At 59.5% G+C, this 14,806-nt stretch overlaps 2 protein-coding genes across 11 annotated transcripts in view; both read left to right on the plus strand.

Moving 5' to 3' along the window:
• PAK6 (p21 (RAC1) activated kinase 6) overlaps positions 1-14,419 on the plus strand; it is a 32,960-nt gene extending 18,541 nt beyond the window's left edge. For all 7 annotated transcript variants that reach the window (XM_070053987.2, XM_070053984.2, XM_051822548.3 and 4 more), the window contains 8 exons: positions 5,148-5,356; positions 6,063-6,716; positions 10,228-10,725; positions 10,852-10,985; positions 11,242-11,368; positions 11,447-11,572; positions 11,935-12,069; positions 13,190-14,419. In XM_070053987.2, the coding sequence (XP_069910088.2) occupies positions 5,153-5,356; positions 6,063-6,716; positions 10,228-10,725; positions 10,852-10,985; positions 11,242-11,368; positions 11,447-11,572; positions 11,935-12,069; positions 13,190-13,357 (2,046 nt within the window). In that variant the 5' untranslated portion in view covers positions 5,148-5,152 and the 3' untranslated portion in view covers positions 13,358-14,419. The remainder of the gene's footprint in view (positions 1-5,147; positions 5,357-6,062; positions 6,717-10,227; positions 10,726-10,851; positions 10,986-11,241; positions 11,369-11,446; positions 11,573-11,934; positions 12,070-13,189) is intronic.
• Positions 1-14,806, plus strand: part of KNSTRN (kinetochore localized astrin (SPAG5) binding protein) — a 133,486-nt gene that overhangs the window by 16,001 nt on the left and 102,679 nt on the right. The gene's annotated exons all lie outside the window — the stretch shown is intronic.

Here is a 14,806-nt window from a genome sequence, read left to right on the forward strand (position 1 = left end):
TGCTGGTTGTGCCGCCATTTCCTCTGGGAAGCCTCTGCCGGGTGCTGCCCACCTCCCACCTGCGGCCACTTTGGGCCGGACCCCCTGCTCCCTGAGCTCCCGCTGGGGCCCTGCCCCCTCCATTTCTACCTCAGGTCTCGGGCGCCCCTCATCTCTCTGGGGCCAGGCAGCAGGAGGAGAGCTCCCCCTTCCCCAGAGGAAGGGAGGGTGGATGTGGGGTGACAGTCACAGGGACGTCAGCCATATCCCTCAGCCCCAGGAGCCCTGTGAGCACAGGTGGAAAGGGAACCCAGCACCGGCAGGGAGCGGGCGGGAGGCAGTGCTGGGACTTGGTGGGCGGGCGTCTCCCAGGCACTCAGTGTCTGTGGGTCACTCTTTAGGTAGAAAAGCCACCCATCTTCAGACAACACTGAGAGGATGAGAAAGGCACGGTAAGGGGAGGTGGCCGTGGCAGTGCCACCTCCATGTATCTCCTTCACGTGTTCGTGGGTCTCACAGCACTGACCAACTAATGCAGGTGAAATCTTTAGAGAGAACCCCTCCTCCAAACCTAGGACTTCACCAGTTCTGCTTTGGACAAAGGAACCCTTGGTGGCTTCATTGGTCTCTGGGAGCCCTGAGCGGGCAGGTTTTGTCTCCAGCAGACTCGGAGCCTAGGGGAAGAGACAGCCAGAGTGTGGGCCTCTCCCTCTCCCACTCCATCACTGCCTCTCCTGGCGGGTCAGGGACCCGTGTCCGGCTAGCTGGGGTGTGATATGAACTCAGGTTTCTGGTGTGCTGTCTCATCGCTTCAGCTGCACTTGCTAAAGAGATCACCCACCCCCTCATTGTACTGCGGTGTCACCTTTGTCATAAATCAAATGACTTCATAGGAGTGGTCTATTTCTGGGTTCTCGTCTGTTTCCTGGGCTAGTTATCAGTCGTGGTGCTGATTCCACGCTGGAGTAACGAGTGAGGCTTTATCATCTGTCTTGGTATCTACTTAGTGGAATCCTCCAACTTTGTTTCCTAAGATCATCTTGGCTATTGCTGGTTCTTCATATTTCTCAGTACATTTTAGAATCCGTTTGTCAATTTCTACCAAAAGACAGTCGCTGAGATTGCAATAAATGTGCAGGTTAATTTGCAAATAACTTCTGTGAACATCACTGAACCGTGTCTTGCATTTTTTTTAAGGTAAAGACTTTGCACATCTTCCATTAGCTTTATTCCTAGGTATTTGCTATTTCTAATCTAAAATGGTAAAGGGTATCTTTTCATTTCAGTTTCTACTTGGTGGTTATGGATTCACAGAAATTCGATTGATTTTTGTCATCTTGACCTTACACCGGGGACCTTCTAAATTCACTTGTTTAATCCCAGTACTTTGGATTCTTCTGGATTTTCTGCTTACAATCCGGGTGTCCCAGTGTTGGCCTCCCCACGTTTCAGAAAAGTCCTCGCAGCCTTCCTTTAGGTTGTTGATTTCCCATGAACTCAACAGCCCCCTGCTGGCTCCAAGCCCGAGCTCAGCTGCTCGCTTCTGCCAGCCCCACCCTCACCTCTAGAGCGCAGGACCCCAGGGCGCCCGGCTGCCCTTTCTTCTCCCCAGGTCTTTTCTGCTGCCTTCAGGAAGGGGCTGCTCGGCAATCACTTACTGTGGACGCAGGAGCGGGGACCCCAGGCTCCCTCAAGCTCTTAGCTAATGCTACTCTCCCGTGCATCCCTGCCACGAGGCCTGAGCCCCGGGCTGGGGCCAGGCATGTTCTGGGGGAAAGTGTTAGCCAGCTCTGCCTCAGCTCCAGGGTGCATCTCTGCACCCCTAAAGACTTCCGGAGCTCAGGAAGAGGGTGAAGCAGTCGGCTCGACTAACACGGGGCTGGGGGCTGGTGGGGCTGGCCAATGAGGCTGTGAGGACAGGCCTGCTGAATGGAGCCAGAGGAACTCCAGCCCTCCCACACCCCAGGAGACCACAGCATGGAGATAGGCGGGGCCCCCAGGAATCAGGCCTGGCCTTTGACAAGTCACGCGAGAGGCCAGGGGCTCAGCATCCGTCCCAGACTTGGATCTTAGGATCTGTCCCAGCCTGAAGACACTGAGCTGAGAGGTGGGGATGCAAAGGGAGGTAGCGCTGCAGCCGAGCAGCCTCTGTGTGCTGGGAACCTGCTGACCCCAGCCCGCCTCGGCCCCGGAGCTGTCTCTCACTCACCCCTCGGGGAGACGGAGGACGCTGAGGCTCGGATCATGTCGGTAGCTTGTTCCAACTCTCCAAATTAGCATGAGGCTCCCTGCACCTCGATCGCAGTTCCTCCCGAAGCCCTGGGTCTCTCTGGGGTCCTGCACATGTGGCTCTGCCTTTAGGGGGTGTCTGGTGGACTCCTGACCCTCACAGTCCACCACAGCAGCCAACGGGCCGAGACATGCAGCAGACACCCAGACTGAGTCACGCAAGGTGAATTCCTGTGGGACACACGGTGGTCGTTCAGGCCCCCTGCCCTCCCGAGGGGGCACCAGCTGCCCTCCAGGTCAGAGACCTCCCTCAGAACTTGCAGGGGGAAAAAACAAAAGACCAGGAAGGCACCATTCCCAGAGCAGGAGCCAGGAGAGAACGCGGTGGCCTGCACTCCAGGTCTGTGGGCGGATGAGAAGTCCAAGCATTCACGTGCCTGCGGTGACCTCTCCAGGTGCCGTAAAAACCACTGAGCTGTTTGGAGCCCCTTCAAATCTGGAGCATTCACGTGGGCACCCGACCCTGACCGCCAGTGTGGTCCCAGGCCTGGGGCTCCCTCTGGGAGAGGCCCTGTGCCTGCCGGCTCCCCGCTCCCCTGCCCGTCCCCGGCCCTGCTGTCCTCCTCACTGGTGGTCGGCGGCACCTCACGCAGACCTCAGGGCAGCAGATGAGGAGGCAGGCTTGATTGGAAGTGACTTTTTGGTTTTTATTTTTAACTGGCACCTAAAAACTGTACATATTGATGAGCTCCATGTGATGTTTCAGTGCATGTACACAATGTGTAATGTTCAAATCAAGGTTAAAAATAGCAATCCTCAAACAGTCAGCTTTTCCTTATGGCAAAAAATATTTAGAATCCGTGCTTCTAGTTTTGTTTTAGAAAAATATACAATTCACTGGCATTATTTATAGCCTTCTACCATGCCATAAAGCACCAGAACCTACTCCTACCTAGCCGTGACTCAGTGCCCATTCATCAGCTTTTCCCCATCCCACCCTCGCCGCTGGCCCCTAATAACACCGCTGTGGTGCTAGTGACTGCATGAGGCCCGAATGGTCAAGACTCCACCCCGGAGGGAGCTGTGCGGCACTTGCCTTCCTGGGCCCGGCTTACTTCACTCAGCATGATGACCTGCAGCTGCAGTTGTTGGAAATGCCAAGATTTCGTCCCACTCCACGGCATTTGTGTGCATTTATCCGTTTATCAGTGGAAGGACACGTAGGCTGCTCGCGGCAGTGGATGTGAGAGTGCAGATGTCTCCTTGACAGGCGCTTTCCTTTCCCTTGGCTGTCCACCCAGGGGTGGGATTGCTGGCCCACGTGGCAGTTCTCTTTTTCGTGTTTTTCCAGAAGCTCCGTGCTGGTTTCCGCAGGCTGTACTTATTTACATTCCCGCCTGTGCTCGGAGGCTCCCTTTCCTGCAGCCCTCACCGAGCTTATCTTTAAGGTGATGTCTGCTTGTGACTTTGGTCCCATTTCCCTGATTAGTGGTGTTGAGCACTTTTTCATCGACCTGTTTGCCCTTTGTATCTCTTCCTTTTAAAAATGTTTAGACCTTCTGCCCATTTTCCAGTTGGATTATTTTGGGGTGTTGGCTATTTGAGTTCCTAATATCCATGCATGGATTTCAGGTATTATTGCAGCAGGGCCGGTGTTATGGTGCAGCAGGTTCCGCTGGGGTGTGTAATGCCGGCGTCCTATAGTGGAGCACCAGTTATAGTCCAGGCTGCTCCGTTTCTGATCCGTCTCCCTACTTATGCACCTGGGAAGGCAGCAGAAAATGGCCCAAATCCTTGGGCCTCTCCCACCCATATAGGAGACTTGGATGGAGTTGCTGGCTTCTCGTTTTGGCCTGACCCAGCCCTGACTGTCGTAGGCATTTGGGGAGGAAACTAGCGGATGGAAGGTCTCTCTCTGTCTCTGTTGCTCTGCTTTTCAAACAAATAAATAAATCTTTAAAAAATTTTTTTCTTGCACCAAAATAAAGTGATGGTTGAATTCCATTTCCCACAACCTTTGTTAAGTACTCTGTATTCTGGTTAGTAGCCCCTTGCAAATAGTCACTGACTGTAGGTTGCCAGCATTTTCTCCCATCCTGTGGGTTGTGTCTTCTGTCTGTAGATGGTCACAGTTCTGCACTGGGAGGGGCTCTCTGCCTTCTTTGAGGGCTTCACTCTTGCCACCCTTCCCCCACCCCGGGCTGTGCCCTTGGCTTTGTGCCTTTCTGGAATTCAGGCAAAGCACCTGATAGCCACAGAGGCCCTTCTGCTGTTCCTTGGTCCCGTATGATACGTGGTTCCAGCCTGGACAAAATGTCTATGAATGAGCTGGTTGGGCTTTTATTAATGTGTCTACTACATTAGCATGTTTGCTGTTGTCGAACCATCCTGGGACAAACCCAAGTTGACCGTGACCCAAAACCAACCAACCAAACAAAAACAACTCTAACATACTGTTAGGCTTAATTTCCTAGTTTTGTGTAGGATTTTCACATTTATATTCACAAGTTAGATTGTTCCAAACTTTCCTTGTCTGGTAAAGAGCCAGGGGCTCCCTGGTGTCATAAAATGACTGGCCGATTCCCTCCCTCTTTCCTGCTTTTCCAATTCTTTGACAATGAATGAAATCCTACCAGGCTTTGGATTGTATCAAAGCACACCCCCAGAGTCTGCCTGCTCAGCGGGGGACTTGGCACCACTAGCAGACACCTCTTTCCTTGTTTATTTCTGGTGCTTTTGTTGCTTCTGGGCACATTCTGCTGGGAGCCAGCCATTTCCCCGGGGAAGTAGGGGTGAGGGTGAGGGGAAACCCTGGGTGGGACAGAGGAGCTGTGCTGGGGGACAGGCACGGCAGAGGGAGCCTCGAGCCTGGGGCCCCAGCACCCGCTGCAGCCAGCCCGTGGTTCCGGGCACGAGCTTAGCATGAGTCCCTCTTGCAGGCACCATGTTCCGCAAGAAGAAGAAGAAACGCCCCGAGATCTCCGCCCCGCAGAACTTCCAGCACCGCGTCCACACCTCCTTTGACCCTAAGGAGGGCAAGTTTGTGGGGCTCCCCCCACAGTGGCAGAACATCCTGGACACTCTGCGGCGCCCCAAGCCTGTGGTGGACCCTTCACGCATCACACGGGTGCAGCTGCAGCCCATGAAGGTGAGGGGGACGGGCGAGGATGGCGGGGGGCCCAGGTCAGCTCCCTCACAGCACAGTAAAACCCAAAAGCATCTGGAGGAACCTCCACCCCAGCCGTGAGCAGTCAGTGAGCCGGTTGCCAGTCAGCTGGCCTGGAGAGGAGGGACCTGAGAGTCCCTCTCTGCAGGGTAGGAGGGCGACCAGGCTAAACAAACAAAAATACAAGATGCTCAGTTGACCCTGAACTTCAGATACCAGCGAATCATCTTGTAGCTTGAGTATGTCCCAAGCAGGTATTTGCACCTAGAGCCCCCAAGGGTCTGGGGGTTCTCACAGAATGGGGCAGTGTAGTTGTGGGGATCAAGACAGGTGGAGCCAAGGGCCTGGTAGGAGCTGAGGTCCAGGGCCCGGTCAGGGAAGCCATGAAGCCTCCTGCGGGTGGAGGACACCCCTGACCTGTTCTCTGCACACTTCTCCAAAGCTGGAGGACGCCCCCTCCCCACCCTGCACTGTGTAGCTCCGCAGGCTCGGCTGGCACTGCCACTTAGCGTGCTGGGTTGTAACCCCCTGGTTACCCACCCATCTGCCCTGTTGTGTCCCTGTGTCCTGCACCGGCACAGGCCTAACCCGCAGGGAACCTGGTAAATTAACAAACGGGTGAGTGGTACAGCAAGGGGTCCTCCCACCGAGGGGGCCCTTCTTCATGCTCCTCTTCCTCTCCCTGCAGACTGTGGTGCGGGGCAGTTCAGTGCCCTCCGACGGCTACATCTCAGGGCTGCTCAATGACATCCAGAAGTTGTCGGTCACCAGCTCCAACACCCTGCGCGGCCGCAGCCCCACCAGCCGGCGGCGGGCCCAGTCCCTGGGGCTGCTGGGGGACGAGCACTGGGCCGCTGACCCGGACATGTACCTCCAGAGCCCACAGTCGGAGCGCACCGAGCCCCACGGCCTCTACCTCAGCTGCAACGGGGGCACACCAGCAGGCCCCAGGCAGGGGCCGGGGCCCGAGCCGCAGAGTCCGCGCGTCCTGCCTAACGGGCTGGCCGCCAAGGCGCAGTCCCTGGGCCCCGCCGAGTTCCACGGTGCCTCGCAGCGCTGCCTGCAGCTCGGTGCCTGCTTGCAGAGCTCCCCGCCCGGCACGTCTTCTCCCGCGGCAGCTGGCAGGCGTGGCACAAAGGCTGCCAAGCACGGCTCCGAGGAGGCCCGGCCACAGTCCTGCCTGGTAGGCTCGGCCGCAGGCAGGCCCGGAGGGGAAGGCAGCCCGAGCCCCAAGGCCCAGGAGAGCAGCCTGAAGCGCAGGCTGTTCCGAAGCATGTTCCTGTCCACTCCCGCCTCAGCCGCTCCGGGCAGCAGCAAGCCAGGCCCTCTACCGCAGAGCAAGGTAGGCGGAGCTGGGGCCTCCCTTGGGGGGTGGGGGGCCGCTCCCAGGAGGGCAGGAGCCTGGCCTGGCAGGCATCCACTGTGGCTTGGGTGTCAGGGACCCAGGCCATTCATAGGACGGGGAGAATGTGAGGGACCAAAAAGATCACGAACCCAGCTCAGCCTCAGCTGAGGAGTCCACCCTGAACCAGCTGCTGCCCGCGTCCCCCTGAGGCCTAGCACATGGGAGGCACAGGTTGCAAGCCAGGCCCCTTCGTGGGACCAGGGCTCCTCCAGGGGGCTTATGATAGGCCCTTGCTGCCCCCTGGGGCCTCGGTGGCCCACATCGAGGGCAAACACCCTCGGAAAGGCAGCTCCCTACCCACCAGCCCAGAGCAGACCCCACCCCCACCCAGGCATAGCTGGGTGCTCCAGCCCTGGGGGTGGGAGACAGGTGGCCCTCAGAGCACTGCTGCCTCTGCCTCCCGCCTGCCCTGAGGCACAGGCCTGCTCTCCTTTGCTGAGGCTGGCCCTTGTTTGACCTCACGTCCTGTAATTACTTCCTCCTGGGCAGAGCCTGGAGGGTGGGTTCTCCTGGGTCTGGTGACAGCGCAGGTGTGGCACCTTCTTCCCGCGAGAAGGGTAGAGGGACCCTTGTGGGGACCCTTCCTGGTGGGCAGATCAGAGCCCGGCTTTGCTTCTCACCTGCCGGCCCCTTCAGCAGAGGAGCAGACACACTCACAGCGAGGGAGAGGACCCCCAGGTGTGGAGAGCAAACCAGAGAAGGAAGCCGGAGAGAGCGCCCCATGCCGGCTGCCTCCGTGCCCTGCCGGGCCCTCGCGCTGGGCCTCAGAAGCTGCTGCTGGCAGTGGCCTGCGTGATGAGGGTCTCCCCTTCGTAGTGGTGGTCGGGGGGGGGCTTTGAGAGCAAGCCCGGGGGGAGGGGTGACCTGGACCTACAAGCACGCCAAGTCACCACTGGCTGCGGCCCCCAGGGAAGGCTCCAGGCTTTGTGCACTTGAGCTCTGGGGTATGGCGGGTGTAGCTTGCGTGTCCTGTCCCTGTGAGGAGCATCTGAGCTGAGTGGTCTGTGGAAGGCTGTAGGTGGGGGAGGCATCCCCGGAAAACCAAGGTGGGCACAGGGCAGTGCCGGCCTCTAGAGAGGCACGAACTGGAGCTGGAGCCCTCTCTGGCCCTTGCAAGTCCTGCTGGGTGGGCTTTGGGATGTGGAGAGAAGAGGCACCGACAGTGGGCTGGGCACTGCCCTGGGTCTTCCTGGGCTCTGCCTGGTGCCCCACAGCAGAGGCACAGGCCTGTGCGCCCAACCTCTGCCCGCCTCTCCGTCTCTGCACCCTCTGCCGGCTGCCCCTGTACTTGTGGAGGCAGGTGGTGGTCCTGGGCTCAGAGAACCACTGGTCCTAGTGCAGGGGAGGGGTGTCCTTCCAGGCACCCTGAGCACCCCGAAAGGGCAGGGCTGAGACCTCCAGCTGCTCCGGGCCGGGGCTCCTGAGTTGACGTGAGATGCCATAGTTTGCCTGGCTCCCACCCACGAGATTGATGCTAGTACCACCCCCAGCTGGGACAAACAAAAATCCTCCAGACGTAGCTCAGTGTCTCTTAGGGGGCGAAGTGCTCCGCAGTTGAGAATCACCACGCTGGGCCAATCCTAACACACTAGGGCACACCCAACTTCTTCCTCCTCCCTCCACAGCCCACCCGGAAGCCCTGGACCCATCCAGCAGCACAAGCCCGCAGTTGGCACCGGACTCACAGCAGCTCTCACAGCGGCTGTCCATGCTCCGGTGCCCTGGGCAGGCAGGCCCGTGCTGGTGTGCCAGGGCAGCTGCGCAGGCTGTGAGCAGAGGCCCTGGTCCCCTGTACTCAGACCCGAAGCCTCTCACTGTGGCTGAAGAGCAAAAGAGGATGAGGACTAGAAGTCAGGGGCAGGGAGGCCAAAGAGGTAGGACAGGCGGGTGGTTTGGAGTTTAGCAGCAGTTCCACCTAGAGCCGGAAGGGCAAACCCTGCTGAGATACCCACTGTGAACCATGAAGTACAAAGATACAGGGCAGCAATACGCCCGCGGCATAGGGGCCGTAGGTGAGGTCCACGGGGACTGACGTCTGGCTGTGCCCCTGGGCGAGTTGCTTGACCTCTGGGAGCCTGTTTGTTTGCACAGATGGAGATGCAGCAGCGCCCACGGGATAATAAAACAACCCACAGGACTAGGAGGACCCAGTGAGATAATGAACCCCGGGCACTTGTCCAGGAGGCAAGTTTGATGATTTCTGACAACCTGTGACATGGCCTTTGTCTTCAGGACACTCATGGTACAGCCCCCAAGCCCCCAGCCAGGAGCCCTGGCCCCGGGGGACACGAGGCACTGTCAGAGCACAGCACTCTCCTAGAGGCTTCCTTTGCCCAAGGTCCCCAGCACCAGGTAACTCCCGGAGTAATCCAGAGCCTGCAGCGATGCATTAATCCTATCATCGGCCCCCTCTCCTTTCCTTGTCATGGCTCCATCTGTTTCTTTTCCTTTTTAAAGATTTTATTTATTTATCTGAGAGGTAGAGTTACAGAGAGAGGGAAAGACAGAGAGAGAGAGGTCTTCCATTGCTGGTTCACTCCCCAAATGGCCACAACTGCCAGAGCTGGACTGATCCGAAGCCAAGAGCCAGAAGCTTCTTCCGGGTCTCCCACCTAGGTTCAGGGGTCCAAAGGTGCATTAGCAGGGAGCTGGATTGGAAGTGAAGCAGCCAGGATTCGAACCAGCATCCATGTGGGATGCCGGCACTGCAGGCTGGGGCTTTAACCTGCTGTGCCACCGCGCCAGCCCCTCCATCCATTTCAGTTGGTCCTTGCCCATGGTAACCTCTTGCAGCAAGGCCACCGAAGGACATGTGGACAGGCCGCTGCCTTCTCTCCCTGCTGAGGGGTCCTTCGCCGGGAGAAAGTGGGGGCTGCTCCCGGGAGTCCTGCAGACTCTCCTTCAAAGCCTCAGCCTCAAGCCTCAACCTCGCTGATCTTGAGCTCCAGATCTCGCTGGCCGCAGGTCCCCAGCACTGGGGACCACCGAGCCCTCTGCTGGGGACATGGCCTCCCAGGGCACACACACAGGCTCCCTGCGCAGGCACAGCACTCAGACCCAGCTGCGGCCTCCCTGCCCTGGCAGTGCAAGTGGAGACCCGGATGCCCAGGGCCACCTCCCCCCGACGTGGGCCTTGAGGCGGGCGAGGGAACTCAGGAGGGAAGAGCGCTGTGACCCAGCAGCAAGGAGGGACGCCTCCTGGGGGCCCGGCTGTCAGTCACCCAGGAGAGGGACTCTGCTCTGGGTGTCTTCCCAGGGGCAGCAGAGCAGGTGCAAAGAGCTGGGAGTGGGGGGCCAGCTTTGCTCACAGCATCCTCCGGTTTGCTCTGGCGCCCTGCCTGGCCAGCCAGCACCCACAGGTCACAGGGGCCGCCCCTGCCCCCTGGGAGGGTTCCTGCACACAGTCCCACAGCCACACACCTTCTTGTTTTTTGCCTTGTCCCTGCAGCCCAGCTCCTCCTTCCGCCAGCCGCAGAAAGACTCCCTGCCAAGCCTGGTGGTCAAGGCCCAGTCCTTGCCTTCAGACCAGCCTGTGGGGACATTCAGTCCTCTGCCCCCTTCGGACACCAGCAGCCCCCTGAAGTCCCTCCGTACCAACCCGGCCACCGGCCCACTGCCCAGCCGGTCCTCACCGGCCGGCTCCCCCAGGACCCGGCACGCTCAGATCAGCACCAGCAACCTGTACCTGCCCCAGGACCCCGCAGCGGCCAAGGGCGCCCTGGCCGGCGAGGACACGGGTGTGGTGACTCACGAGCAGTTCAAGGCCGCGCTCAGGATGGTGGTGGACCAGGGTGACCCCCGGCTGCTGCTGGACAGCTACGTGAAGATCGGCGAGGGCTCCACTGGCATCGTCTGCCTGGCCCGTGAGAAGCACTCGGGCCGTCAGGTGGCCGTCAAGATGATGGACCTCCGGAAGCAGCAGCGCCGGGAGCTGCTCTTTAATGAGGTGGGCTGTGGGCCATGGGCTAGGTGGGGGTGGGGGGGCTGGGATGGTCAGCCAGGGCAGGGGTGAGCAGCGGCGGCGAGGCTCTGGGGCGCATGCCGGGCACTCAGGGCCCCCTGCTGCCCGCAGGTGGTGATCATGCGAGACTACCAGCACCTGAACGTGGTAGAGATGTACAAGAGCTACCTGGTGGGCGAGGAGCTGTGGGTGCTCATGGAGTTCCTGCAGGGTGGGGCCCTCACCGACATCATCTCCCAAGTCAGGTGGGTAGCACTGCCCCAGCCTCTGGGGACCTGTCAGATGGGCCTGTTTGGGGTAACTGAGTCCTAGAGGTGTCAGGGGAGTATGTGGGGAAGAGGAGTGGTCTGCACCATAGGTGCTGGCTCAGTTCCCGCCAGGCCGTGACCTGACCGGGGCTCCCCAGCACCTTGCCCGGGGGGAGCCCTGTTGTGCCCAGCCCTGCAGCCCCAGCACAGCTAACACCTGTGGCCCGTCCGCGGGCCCTGCATCCCTGTGCAGGCTGAACGAGGAGCAGATCGCCACCGTGTGCGAGGCCGTGCTGCAGGCACTGGCTTACCTGCACGCCCAGGGAGTCATCCACCGGGACATCAAGAGCGACTCCATCCTGCTGACCCTGGACGGCAGGGTAGGCCCCGCCCTGTCCCTGACACGGCTGCCGCCACCTCCCTCCTGCTGGTTCCTCACCCTCCCCTCTCAACTCCAGGTGAAGCTCTCCGACTTCGGATTCTGTGCTCAGATCAGCAAAGATGTCCCTAAGAGGAAGTCCCTGGTGGGAACCCCCTACTGGATGGCTCCAGAAGTGATCTCCAGGTCTCTGTATGCCACCGAGGTAACAGTCCACCCCCCCAGCATCCCAGATATGTGGGACGTGAAGTACTGTCCCCCACCACACCCCCGGGACTCCCCCACCACATAGCCCAGTTCCCAGACCCCACATCAGTCAGTACCTCGCCCCCTTTCTCATGGGGCTGCTTTCACCTGTGACTTCTCTGCCAGTGTCCCCCGCCCCCCGCTAAGTTCAAGGGCATGGAGAGGCACAACCAGGCTTCTCCACGTGTGCTGGCCTCTCTCAGAGAGTGGCCAACAGCCATGTCCCTACAGTCCATGGTCGCTTGCGCAGGGGAGGGAGGAGACAACCATCCTATCAGGCCGCTCCTGAGGCCAGGGGTCAGGAGCAGTGTCCTCCTGCAGGTGGATGTCTGGTCCCTGGGCATCATGGTGATCGAGATGGTGGATGGGGAGCCACCCTACTTCAGCGACTCGCCGGTGCAAGCCATGAAGAGGCTCCGGGACAGCCCCCCGCCCAGGCTGAGGAATTCCCACAAGGTCAGTTGGTGCACAGACCCCTCCCTCCTGCAGCATGAGGACTGAGTCTGGGCTCCAGGCCAGCACCAGCCCTGCTTGTCTACAGGAAACCTGTGCCTGGGTGTGTGGCCACATCTGCACCAGCTCCCAGGGTCATGCCACAAGTCCCTATCTGATGCAGGCCCAGGCCCTAGGCTCCCTGTGCCCCATTTGCCAGGGGATCCGACTCAGCTGCCCCTCATCCTGACCACAGCTGAGCCCCAGCTCCCCCCTTAAAGCCAGCACAGCCCTCTGTCTGTGGAGCTAGTTAACCCTTTTCTTTCAAGTACCCCTCAAACAGCCCCTGCTGGTGGGTTAACAAAGGACTTCTAGGTGGCACTGCCATCTGGTGGCCAGGGCTAGGAATGTCCCAGGGGGTTGGAGCCCAGGGTCTAAATGGCAAAATCGGTCTGTGGTCACCACAGTAGGAGTCTAGCTAGCAGCTAGCGTCTTGCAAGACACCTGGTGCTTGGACCCTATGCTGCTGACCTTGAGATTAGCAGACAGGAGGGATTGGGCTGGCTAATTCTACACCAGCCCAGGACTCGGCCTCACCCCAACATACTGCTCAAAATGAACCAAGATAGCCTTGCCTTCGACTCTAAGGCTTAGAGCAACAAAGAAATCTTCCTTTGCAGATTCTGCCTTGCTCTTTTCTATTTTTTTTAAAGTATTGCATCCCTAACCCCGACTTCTTCTTCTTAGGTGGTAGGCAGGGAGGGGGCAAGCACACCTTATCCTAAGGCCATTTTACCCGGGTTGGGGGGGGCGGACTGACTCCCACAGAAAACTGCGACTTGCCCTAGATCCAGGGCAGACCCAGGACAGTCCCTCCCACAGAGCCACAGAGCCTTACCACTGGGGGCCCTGAGAGTAAGGCAGAAGGGATGAGCTATCTTGGAACTCAGCTGTCCTGAGTCCCAGGCATCTTGGCTTGGCAGCCCCCGCTCCAGGAGAACTGGTCACTTTTCCTGGACTGACGCCACCTCCTTCACGTGCCTGGAAGGAACCAGGACACAGGAAGCAGCAATGGGGCCGGGCAGCCCGGTCACCCCGAAGCGCCTGCAGACGGTGACTTCCTCTTGGGGCCCTGTCTCCACAGGTCTCCCCGGTGCTTCGAGACTTCCTGGAGCGGATGCTGGTGCGGGACCCCCAAGAGAGGGCCACAGCCCAGGAGCTCCTGGACCACCCCTTCCTGCTGCAGACGGGGCTGCCCGAGTGCCTGGTGCCCCTGATCCAGCTCTACCGCAAGCAGACCTCCGCCTGCTGAGCCACTTCCACAGTGCACCTGCCACCTGTGCCCACAGGCAGGGCACACGGGGCGGCCAGCCTGCCCCACTCTCAGTATTCTCTCCAAAGATTGAATGTGAAGCAACCCCACCCCCCCGCCCCTCTGCCCACTGGGCCAGGCCGGACCTGCCCCCTCGGTCTCTCCCTCCCTCCCCACAGTCCCCAGCTGCCTTTGGGCTGATGGAGACTCCTGCAGGATGCCCTTTGTTATTTGCCCAGGGATATTTCTAAGAAACAGAGACTGGCGCTCCTGGCCACTGGGGCCAGCACAGCAGGCAAGGCTGCTGCGGGTTTGTCTGTGTTTTTTTTAAAGGGAGTTGTACACGGGCAGTCTGCTCGTCTAGGGGTGGGGGTGGGGGGTGCGGGGAACTGCTGTCCCCGGCGCTGGAGTCAAACCCCGGGGTCTCAGGAGCCAAGGGGAGGCTCTGACTACCTGAACCCTTCTTCCTCCCAAGTGTCTGACTTCCTGAACCTGCCCCTGACCCACCCGCACAGCCTGCTCCGAGGCCCTGGGCAGCACAGGGAGCATTCTCTGAGCGAAAGAGGAGGAAGGGGTCGCTGTCAGAGTGGTCTCACTCCACAGGATGCAGAGGGGGAACACGTGTGAGGGGGGAGAAGGCTTCCCGCCAGCCTGGGTCCCTTTGGGTCACCCACAGCCAGCATCAGGAAGGCTGCCCCCACCTCCCTCCCACTCACCAAGAGCCTGCTGCCTCGGCCTGGCTCCCCACCCCGCCAACCCACGATTCTCCCCACCCAAGGAGCGGTGGCAGTGAGTCTAAGGCACCTTCGGGGCCTCCGGGGGCTGGTGCCATGTGAGGGCTGGAGCCCAAGGGAACACGTCTGTTTCTTCTGTCCATTTCATCTCAATCACCAGGTCATCAGGGACCCATGCTTCTCTTCAGAGCCCTGGCCTGGGGGAGGTGAACCTGGCCAGTGTGAGCCACCTGCCTCCTGTACCCCACCCCCACTCCCACCTTCAGGGCTGCTGTGAGACAGGGAATTCCAGGGAAGAACTTCCGGCATCTGGGCCCTACCTAGATAATATTTTTAGATTCCTCTGCTCCCTAGTGGCCTGCAAGGAAATTTGCAAGGACTTTTTTTTTTAAGGGTCAGAGTTTTAAAAACAAAAGCATCTTCCCTAGAAATTTTTGTGAATTGTTTGCACTTGTGCCTGTTTTAAATTAAACTTGAGTGTTCAAAACCTCCCGGCTTCCTGCTGTCTCTGGGATGGGAGCTGGATGCCAGGAGTAGGTGGCAGGGGTGGCCCCCTGCTGCCCCTCGCCACACAGCTCAGTGGTCCCAGCGGGCTGCAGAGTACCCAGGCCCCTGCTGACCGAGGCCAGAGGAGGGACACAGGAAGTGACAGGCCCCTGGGACTGAGGGAGACAGGAAGGCAGGGCTCCTTCCCTCCCCCGGGAGAACGCGCCTT

This window comes from Oryctolagus cuniculus, chromosome 12 (genome assembly GCF_051225735.1).
Source record: "Oryctolagus cuniculus isolate XC-2025 breed Fujian yellow rabbit chromosome 12, ASM5122573v1, whole genome shotgun sequence".
Classification (NCBI taxonomy): Eukaryota; Metazoa; Chordata; class Mammalia; order Lagomorpha; family Leporidae; genus Oryctolagus; species Oryctolagus cuniculus.